Raw genomic sequence first — 10251 nt, forward strand, 5'->3', positions numbered from 1 at the left:
AATTCTCCAGAGTAGAAATCCATTTTGATTTAGGTGAAACGTACATCTTTGAGTCTGTGGTTAGGAAACATAGCTATGTAGCCTGACTGCAAAGCCTAGGCTCAGGGAAACTGCTTCAGTGAAGGACAGAGATAAGGAGGGGGAGACAGAGGGTGATAGAGAGAGACAGAGAGACTGCTGTGAGAGCAGGTCAACCTGACCTAGGAATTCTTTCTGATAAAGAAGAACTAGCGGCAAATGTCACGCGAAATTCGTAAAAATGAATATGTATGTATGAACCTATTGTGAAATTGCATGCATATGTGTTTGAGAGGGGGATAAAAAGGGACCTGAAGTTCTCAGAAGTACGCATGTCTTTTAAGGAGAGTAATCTCCGCATGCGTCCAGCGCTGTAATAAACTTACCGGCTTTACAACTTTCACAAAGTTGTGGAGTTTTTGGTTATCTCCGCAAAAACAACGCCGCTGTCCCCGCAGGTGCCGCCCGCACGCTGCGCACTGTTCGACCCGGCCTTCTCAGCACGGGAGGCGGCGGCGCTGCGAGAGCTGGGGCTGTGCCTGCTCCCGGAGAATGAGGTGAGGACACCCCCGGGTCACACCGAGGGGCCCCGCGAACGGGGCTCGGCCGTGATGGGCTCGCTGGTTCCCGGGCAGGAAGGGAAGCACGGGATCGAGGGCGCGGCCACGCTGTTCTACATGGTGCACTGCGGGAAGGCTCTGTACAACAACCTGCTGTGGAGCAACTGGAGCCCAGCGGCGCTCTCCAAGCTGGTCATCATCGGGAACAGCTTCCGAGGGATCGAGGAGAGGTCTGGGCACAGCCTGGGCAGGCTGTAGTGCCTCCCACCCTGCTTTCCTCTTCTCTGTCCCCCACTTTTATTTTATTGCTTCTGACAGCAATTTCCCTGTTTCGTGCATTTTTGTTGCCATAAAGTTTTCAGTTGTGAGCCCTCTGTCCCAGCCCCATGCAGAAAACCTGTCTAAATCCACAGCAATGTCATGTCTAACGTGGGCATCTTGTGTTATTGCAGATTGCTGTCTAGAATCTTGGAGAGAGATTATTCTTACATAGCAAAGGTATGAGGTAACAGTTTAACATTATTGTTTCATGTTGACAACACATCTTTTAATGAGAATGGAAATCAACTGCCATTGGAAAGAAGAGGGAGTTACTTTCAAAAGCTTTTTCCTAGACACTGTAATATAAAAGCTAATTACTTTAGGATTGTTGAACATCTGCAGAACATCCTGCACACAGGGGCTGAGGGTAATGTAACACCATTCTCATCCCCACTGGCTTAGCTCTGCAGGAAGGGGCTGCTGCATTGTCTGTAACTTTTTCCCCAAATGATCTTTAGGTCTTGAAAGGAGTGGAGGAAGTGGCACTCCCCAGCCACCCCCGCTACCTGGACACCTTCAATGACACCTCTGTGCACTGGTTTCCCTTGGATAAACTGCAGGAGCTCTCCCCTGAGGTCTGGGACTTTGTGGAGGAGCCGATGTACCAAGACTGTGAGGACCTGGAGATCATCAGGAAGGGGGAGGAAGCTCCTGCCAAGTCCTGACCATCCCTGTGGTGGCAGGGCTGCGATCCACATCTCTTCCCATGGAAGCTTCTGTGCAGCTAAGATGGAGCTCAAGTAGCATCTGTGGCATGAGGCTCTGTCCAAAGTGGCAGCACCTGAATGCTGAGGTGATGGGACATTTTTGTATTTTATTTAATAAAAAAGTAAAGCTGAGCTTTGATTTACACTCAGTCAACTCCAGCAAACTAACTCCACCAAAACCTGCCTTGGGAGCAATTCACACTGCAGTGACTGCTCTGATTCCCTCCTCTTCCATAACAATTCAAAGCCTTTGCATGTCCTACACACACTGCAAAGCATCAGGAAGGGGAAATTATCAGGGGGGTTTGTAGTGGGAGGTGTTGGGGTCTGGCTCCCAGTGCACGCTTGGAAAAATCTCCCAGCTCTCATTGCTGCTGAGATCAGCTCTTGATCAGCCCTGACAACAACCAGGTCAGCTCCCTCCAGGAAAAAAAGCCTTGGGGTTCCTTCGCTCACCTCTGTGCTCCTAACCACTGCAGTCCCACAGCAGAGAGAGCTGGGACAGGTCCTGGCTGTGTGCAGCTGTGTGAGGGATGTTGTGGGGACAGTAACTCACTGCCAGCACAAGCTGTGACATCTGTCACTAGAGACTCAGAGGGCTCAGCTAGGCCAGCCCTCACTGAGCAGAGAATGTGATCCCTCCTAAGCTGCTGGTAAACCTCTGGCCCAGGTGGCAATTACAAGTGTCAGCACTGCTTGTTCACCCTTAGCCTGGCTTCCTGGGTCGGGAAGTCTGGCCCTCCACCCTCTTGCCACTGCCTGAACAGCTCTTCCAATAAAACCACCCTGGCATCCAGCTCCAGTGTGACTATTTACAAACCTGGAACTTTATTCTAAGGGTTACCCAGAGGCTGTTCCTGACTGGTGACTCAGTCCCCAGCAGGGCCTCACTTGGCCATGTCAATGAGGCTCTGCAGCAAGATGGGCACCCAAGGTGGTCTGCCCTTGCACAGAGGCCTCACTTGGCCATGTCTATGAGGCTCTGCAGCAAGGTGGGCACCCAGATCTTCTCCTCTTGCACAAAGGCCTCACTTGGCCATGTCAATGAGGCTCTGCAGCGAGGTGGGCACCCAGGTCTTCTCCCCTTGCACGAACACCACGCCCCTGTCGATGTAGATGACGATCCTGCCGAAGGTGTAGAGCTGCTTGCCCTCGTGCCTCTTCCCGATGACGGGCATGAAGACGATGTTGTGCTCCTCGGCCTTGGTCTGGATGAGGTCCTTGAAGTTCATGGGCACGGAGCCGGCGGCGGCGCCGATGCCGCGCTGGGCCATGTTCTCGGCCTCGCGCCGCTCCTGCATGGCCTCGTACTGGAAGTCCTTGCGCCGCTCCGTGTGCGTCAGGTACGCGATGTTCTCCCGGGCGCCCGGCTGCATGTACCCACCTGGGGGAGAGAAGGGAGAAAATCGTCCTGAGCTGCTTCCCTCCAACCAGGACACAAATTGGAGTGTGGTGGTCAAGTCTGGGCTCAGAAAGGGAGTTCTCAGCTTTGGAAAGAGGGCAGATTTCAGGTGCTGCTCCCTCAGGCACGCTCGTCTCTTTTACACCATGTAACTCCCAACTATCACTTTTAGGTAGTAGGGAGAAGCATGTGGAAGGGAAGTGCTGGTTCCCTTCACCTCACCATAAAGAAAAAAGTACCCAATAATGGCAGCTTTAGAAGTCAAGCCCCTAAAGGATGATGTCTGACTGGCAGGGGAAGGCTGGAAGAGGATCAGTTAAGCTCAGGAAGCCACCAAAAATCTGTTTCTGCTTCAGTGTGGTCCAGAACTATTGAGCAGCACCTCAGAGGTGTTCTTTAAGGACAGAGCAAGGCAGAGCCCACTGACTTTCACTGCTCATGGGAGTTCCTGCCATGCTGCCATGCCCCAATCAACCCCCCAGTGCTGCCAGCCCAGAGCAGCAGAGCCACCCCCACGAGCCACCTACCCACGCTGGAGGACACGGCCCTGTTCATGATGTCAAGGGCTTCATTGAACTTGTCTTTGATGGAGGGATGTGCCAGCACCTGGTCTGAGAACATGGACTTCCAGCCCAGGTACCACTTGGTGATCTCTTCATAGTTGGGGCTGTTACTGAGCCAAGAGCAGAGCACCTGCAGAGCAAGGGACAGGTCAAAGGCAGCACAGGGATGTCTGTGCAGGAGAGGCCTCTCTGCCACAGAATCCCAGAGTCATTTAACATGGAAAAGACTCCAAGAGTATTGAGTCCAATGTGTGACAAATCACCCCCTTATCAACCAGCCCAGAGCACTGAGTGCCACATCCAGACACTCCTTGGACACCTCTATGGATGGGAACTCCATCACCTCCAACCTCAATCTCTCCTGGCATAATTTACCACTTGGTTTACTACTGTCAGTAAAAGGAGGAACTGTTCCAATGACTACTGAGCTGTGAGTGGGAACCCCAGCTCAGCACCAGGGCAGGAATTCCTGGACAGGAATTACTAAAACACTCCCCAGTTAATCAAACCTCTTTCCTCAGCCCTCAGTGTCTCACCTGCAGCCACTTTGGGAAGAAGTGTTTCTCCAGCAACCCAACGAGGCTGGAGACAGAAATCATCCCCTCCCAGTCGATCACCCAGTAAAAAGCATCCATGTGCTGCTGGTGAGGGTTGATGATGAGTTCATTCAGACACATTCCTGGGAAAGGAGAGGACAGTTTAAAAAAAGCCTCACTCAGTTTTATTTCTCAGTGCCCTGACCTCTTTCACCACCAATACACAGAACTTGAGCAGCACCTTTTTGTTATCCTAAAGGACAGTGGGGATCTTTGGCTGATCCCGCCACAAAATGGTGCATTTCCACTTCCAGTGATTACAATTTGCAGCCAGAACTGAGAAACTTAAATCACTCCACTATTTTTTAACCTTTGAACCTCTTTGCATTACAAAACTCAAGGTGAAACATTAGAACAGACCAAGGAATTCAAGAGTAACAGAGAGACATCTTACAGCCTGATCCTACCTGACAACTCTCAGATATTCCTACCAGCTGGAGATGGATGATTTATAAAAAAATAAGACAGAAAACCTAGAGAATAACCAGAGTTATTCCTTATATTTTTCTAATCTTTCTGCCTCTGCACAGGATTGGTAGCAGAAAATCAGAGGCAAGCTTGGCCTAATCTCATTAACAACAATCTCTGATGTAACACTGACAGCCACAAGGTGGAAGGTGCCACTGCCAGCACTGTCTGTTGTCTCACCGAGTTTAGGCACGATGTTCTTGACCATGAAAGCCTCCCAGGAGCCAGGAGTGAACACATCCTTCCAGGGCTGAAGGATGAGCTTGGCAGAGGAGTCGCTGGGGTGCCACTTCTGCAGGGCGTTGGCCAGCTTGTTGCGGATGGGCGAGTACAGCGGCTCCAGGCGCGCCTGCATCAGCGGCAGCCAGGGGTGGATCCACGAGTGGATCGGCACCGTGTCTGTCAGAGGGTTCCAGCTCTCCACCTTGGGGCACAACAGCAAAGATTAACTCAATCCAGCCACCAGCAGCAAGTTTTTTTGAAGCATAAAGAGCTCTGATGCAACCCCTGACTCCTCAATCCATCGGCAGAGGTTGCACACTGGTGTTTGGGAGTTCCGTCTGGAATTCAAACACTGGTTCAGAGCGTGGCTTTGCTCTCCCTTGCCCTCTTCTCTCACCTCTTTCTGCAGCTTGGGGAAGATGAGCTGATCCAGAATGTTATCCAGTATCCACACAGGGACAACATTCACCCAGCTATCCAAGAAATCCACCATGGATGCGCAGTTCCTCGGCTGCCACCGCGCCACGATGTTCCTGACATATGGCATCCAGATCTCCCACATCAGCCTGGGAAAAAACTCCAAATAAATCAAAGTGAAGCTCAAAACTACAGCCTGGGCCTAAATAAACTAAATGGGAGCTGTTAGTTAAAGCTGCTTCTTTTCTATAGCTGCAAACTGGATTTTAACAGGCCCAGCAAGGGAATCCTCAGGAAAAGCTCCCTTGTGTCTGCTCTTTTCCATCCCCAAGGAAGCAGCAGAGGAAGATGCTGCACAAAGTACAAATCATTTATTCTCTACCTGTGGAAAGCATCTGTTGACAGGTCCTGCCCACTGTGGGATAACAGCTGATCGTTTTCCAGAAGGCTCTTCCACTTGGCTATGATCTCTGTGCCATATGTACAGTCCTGGGAATGACAGGGCACAAATGGTCTGTATCCTTTCCCATTAATTCCAGCTGGGATCTGCACAGAGCAGGCTGAGGGTGTGCTGAGCACAGCCAGCCTTTTCATCTCCTCTCAGGGCAAGCCACGAGCTTGTAGTCTTAATTCCAGAATCCCACAATCACTGAAGTTGGAAAAGAACTCCCAGACCCCTGAGCCCAACCTGTGAGCCCTCCCCACCTTGTCACCAGTCCAGAGCACCAAGTGCCACATCTGTCATTTCTTAAATGACTTTTAGTAAAGTCCTGCGAGAGAAAAGTCCCACCTGACAGTATTAACATATCTCTGGGGAGAGGACAGTCTGAACTTTTCCAGGTGTACAGAGAGATCCAGACTCTATCCCAGCCTAAATGGCACTGAGGACAGACTGTGCATCTCTGATACCTGACAGACAAACCTTTCCTGCTTTTGCTAAAAAACAGCAGCTAAAGATTTGTTTTTCACCAAATTTTTCATCCCAACACTCACAAAAGGGATTGGTTTTAGCCTTACAAACTCCTAAATTTTTACCCAGCAATGTCTGAGAGTGGGGACAGTAGAGAGTTTCATTTTGTCTCTTTTCTTTTTCTCCAGACTGATCAGGAATTTAGAATCCCAGAATCCCAGACTGGTTTGAAGGGACCTTAAAGCTCATCTCATTCCAACCCCTGCCATGGGCAGGGACACCTCCCACTAGACCACACTGGGGACAAGGTAACAAAGATTACTGGAGCCATCAAGTGAGAACTGCAGATAACTCAAACCAACACACACCTTCAGGGGATCCCAGTTCTTGAAGTATTCCTTCATGAGAGGATAAACTATGGCCACTGCCAGGTCCACCCTGTCTGACATCCTGTACTCCTCGTAGTACTTGTCCTGCAGGGTCTCAAAGATCTTTGCACACTCATCCAGGGTCAGAGGGTTCTCACAGCCTGGCTGCATCCGCCTCTCACACTCCTCCACCATGTCCAGCACCTTGCTGAGGTTGCTGATGGCCTTCTCCTCGTGGGACAGCACCTCAGCCATCTTCTGGATCTCGTGGCTGAGGTTGACCACCATGTCCCTCTCGTACTGCAGCTGCCGGTCGCTCTGGATGATCTCCTGCTCCGTGATGTCGATGAGCAGCTGCAGGTTGTGCTCCAGCTCAGGCAGGGCAAAGCCCTGAGGCTTGGAGTCCTTGCCCAGGGGCTGCTGGGGGCTGTCATCTGGGATGTTGTGCTTGTGGCTGATCTGGCTGTAGCTGTAATAAACCTTCTGCTCCCGGCCCGTCATGTCAATCACCTGCCAGCACACAGAACAGAAATTCTCTCACAAACAACTCCCAACTTCAAAAAAGGAGAAAATCCCTGACTCCAAATTGAAATCTGGAGATTTCCAAGGACCTTAATTACTCCAGGAGGCTGCTAACATACACTGTATTTGAACAAGGGGATTGTCTTCACAATGGCCTTCTCCAGACACAAGGAGCCAGACCAAGTAAGAGAGGATCGGGAATCAGAGCCAGAAAAATCTCCTCATCTCATCCCAGTTTCACTGAATGATTCTACAAGCAGTGATCTTGTCAATAGTTACTGCACTTAGAACTTTTATAATTTTCAAAAGATACCTTAATATCAGATTCATAATTTTACTGAGTTCCCTTACAGTCCCTTTGAGGTAGAAGATGGTTCAAACAATCCCCAGGGGTCACCTCTTGGCTTATCAACCTCACCTTGACCTGGGACAGCTCCTTCTGAGGGGCTGCAAGCTGCTTGCTGATCCTGCCCTTGGCTTTCAGCTCTTCCACTGTTTTGTAGCTGTACTTGGGCTTTTTCTTGCCTCCATTCGGGTCCTTCCGCCACTGGCTGAGCTCCTTCTGAAACTCCTGGACAAAACCAGCAGAGTTGAGGTGGCTGCTCTTTGTCACACCCCAAATCTGCCTCTTTTTACAGGAAAATAACCATCAGATCAATGAGGAATTTGTACAGGAAATAAATGGGAAGTGGAAAAGATCATGCCAAACCAGCCTGGATGCTGTGGGCCAGTCACCCACCCTATGGATTAAATGAACAGGATGTTCCTGGTCCTTTTTTTTTATTTAAACAAAAGACAAAGACTGTTTATGTGGGGGACTCCTCAAAGGAGGGATTCTAGCAAAGCTACTGAAATAGAGTTAGCCAGAAACAACAAAGAACATTACAGTGACAAGGAAGATCTGCCTAAATGAAATCAATATGCTCTGTGTTTGGCTTCTTATCTACAATGAGCCCAAACAGTTTTCTCTGACACAGAAATTAAGAAAACTGAATTTTGTACACACAGCACAGCAGGGAAACAGCAAGAACCCCAGAAATACCTCCTCAGTTTCCTCTTCTGAGTCCACCACAGGGAAGTCCTGCAAGGACTGCGTGGTCCTCTCGGAGCCGTAAGCGCCCACAGCACCTTTGCCTTTCCTCTGCTTGGCCTCGATGGGGTTGATGATTCCTGGCAGGATGGGAACGGGGTCAGGAGGAGCAGTTTGTGTGCTGAGAGAGAGCTGAACAGCCAGGCTTTCCCTGTGAGTTCCCAGATCAGCACCAACACCCTTCCTGGCACTGCCTGCAGCACTGTAGCACTTCTAACATCACCGATTCCCTGTAAAATCACTTCATCCCAGCACACACCAAACTGCCAAAGCACAGCCCTACTCCCAGCCACATTTCACTGCCTTTTCCTTCTGCCATGTAAAACAGCATCTCCTTTCCTGTGGGATGACCACCTTTTGAATTTATTGCCTTTTTCTCTTGCAAATGACCACAGGTCAGTTTGAACACCCCTGACTCTCACCACAGTGCCCAGATCACTGACAGGAAAACAAGATGGAAGTTTAAGCCACCTGGGGCTGGCAGCTCTTTAAGGAATCCAACCTCTCCCCCAAATCCCCAGTTAATAATAAACCAGCAAACACACTAACAATACCTTGAGCATTCTTCCCCAGACCCCTTCCAGGGACATATCCCATCTTCTGGAGAAGCTTCTGCCCAATTCCTTTAGTGTGTCTCTCCCAGCTGCCAAAATCCACAAAGGACTTGGAGCCCCCTACGAAGCCTTTCTGGCTGGGCTTGAAATTTCCACCCTGTCAAAAACAAACACAAGCTTCAAATAACCAAAGTGTGCAAAACTCCCCTCAGAAGGTTCTTCCCACACAGCCCAGCTCACTGGAACCTTGCTTGTGCATCCATGAAGCACCTGTGGAGATCCCTGAAATTCCTCAGATGGGAAAGGAAAATCCTGAAAAAACTCTGGCTGACAACCTGACAGTTCTCAGGGTCCACCACCAGATTTAGCTGAAGCTGATTCCTGATTCTTTCAGGTTTTAACTGAAAGTAAGGGTTTGAGTTCTAATCTATAATATGCCTGGATTTGTTCATTCTGAAAGTAGAAAAATAAAGTCTCCGAAAGTCAGGAAATCACAGGAATTCTCTTCTTTAAACCTCCAATGACCAAAAGGAATATTGAGAAAAATGAAAGGACTGATTCCAAGGACACAATGTACAGTTGTACCAATGATTTATTATCCTGATTTTTGTTTTATCAATGATACAACATCTAGAGCAAACAGTTCTCTTACTGACACATTTGGGTCTCTGGTTTAATTTTTCCTCCCTTTTTTAGTGCCCTATTACAGCTTCACTGCCCTCGACCACAGCCTGGACTTCATAAACTTAAAACAGAGAACAGTAAATTTCCTGGAGAACTCACTGTCTTTAACTTCTTGGGCACAAACTCCTTGGGAATCTCCTCCTGCTTCACAGGCTTCTCATCATCATCTGAGTCCTCATCCGAGAGCTCCTCAGCCCCTGCCTTCCTCAGCCCGGCGCTCACAAAGCTCACGGGGGCCGAGTAATCCCTGGAGCTGCAAAACGAGAGGGAATTCTGCTCATTCCTGCAGGAGCCTGGGGGCTGCTGTGCCTTACACCCCCCAAAAATGCGATATGAAAGGCTGTCGAGCTGCTTAACCCTGCTTTTGCCAGGCAATCCCCATCCTCCCCCCAGCGCTGCAGGGAAAATCTCCACAGGTGAGGGGGTCCCGAGGGCAGCCCGGGCTGCTCGGGTGGGTGCTGACAGCCGGGAAAGACCCAGGGAACAAGGCGGAGTTCCAGGGAATGAGGAAGATCCAGGGAACGGGAGGGAGCTCCAGGGAATAGGGAGGACCCAGGGGTCCCTGAGCGGGCCGGGGGTCCCAGCCCGGCCGTACCGCTTCCCGCCGAAGCTGGGCCGCTCCTCATCCGAGTCGCGCTCTGCCCACACGCCGTAGGTCGCCTCCTCCTTGGTCTGGCGGTGTCGCTGCCGGTGCGGGTTGAATTCGTTCTGCAGGTCCCAGTCCGACACCTCGAAGCTCTCCATCTCCACGCCATCGTCTCCATCCGTGCCGTACAGGTGCGACATCGACATGGTGGCACCGCCGCGATGCCCCGGCCCGCTCAGGGACCACAAGCCCCCTCAGGAATT

The 10251-nt window shown here is 50.5% G+C and overlaps 3 protein-coding genes across 3 annotated transcripts in view; 1 reads left to right on the forward strand and 2 right to left on the reverse strand.

Moving 5' to 3' along the window:
• HPS4 (HPS4 biogenesis of lysosomal organelles complex 3 subunit 2) overlaps window positions 1–379 on the reverse strand; it is a 15244-nt gene extending 14865 nt beyond the window's left edge. Inside the window, 1 exon segment of the mRNA XM_005421516.3 lies at window positions 330–379. Within this exon segment, the coding sequence (XP_005421573.3) occupies window positions 330–379 (50 nt within the window).
• A 19-nt stretch (window positions 380–398) lies between these two features.
• On the forward strand, window positions 399–1738 carry SRRD (SRR1 domain containing; the record flags this gene model as incomplete). The annotated part of the gene is made up of 4 exons (XM_031057456.1): window positions 399–575; window positions 654–808; window positions 1031–1076; window positions 1358–1738. Coding segments are annotated over 4 exons (585 nt in total), but the record flags the coding sequence as incomplete, so codon positions are not given.
• On the reverse strand, window positions 1694–10251 carry TFIP11 (tuftelin interacting protein 11). Its single transcript, XM_005421430.3, has 12 exons — window positions 9998–10251; window positions 9502–9655; window positions 8719–8875; window positions 8117–8244; window positions 7493–7645; window positions 6553–7062; window positions 5657–5763; window positions 5255–5423; window positions 4816–5059; window positions 4108–4250; window positions 3536–3701; window positions 1694–2990 (listed from the first exon to the last, which is right to left on the reverse strand). The coding sequence occupies exons 1-12, from the start codon at window positions 10192–10194 to the stop codon at window positions 2635–2637; spliced, it is 2484 nt and encodes an 827-aa protein (XP_005421487.1). The 5' UTR covers window positions 10195–10251; the 3' UTR covers window positions 1694–2634.

This window comes from Geospiza fortis, unplaced genomic scaffold (genome assembly GCF_000277835.1).
Source record: "Geospiza fortis unplaced genomic scaffold, GeoFor_1.0 scaffold408, whole genome shotgun sequence".
NCBI classification, from domain to species: Eukaryota; Metazoa; Chordata; class Aves; order Passeriformes; family Thraupidae; genus Geospiza; species Geospiza fortis.

What these genes read in the sequence shown, in the direction of transcription:
- TFIP11 (XM_005421430.3), bottom strand. Translation starts at nt 10,194, where the DNA reads ATGTCGATGTCGCACCTGTACGGCACGGATGGAGACGATGGCGTGGAG. An exon ending in TCTGGGGAAGAATGCTCAAG is followed by an intron (nt 8,245 to 8,718) that starts GTATTGTTAGTG and finishes CCATCCTGCCAG; the next exon opens with GAATCATCAACCCCATCGAG. An exon ending in AGGAGCTGTCCCAGGTCAAG is followed by an intron (nt 7,063 to 7,492) that starts GTGAGGTTGATA and finishes GTGTGCTGGCAG; the next exon opens with GTGATTGACATGACGGGCCG.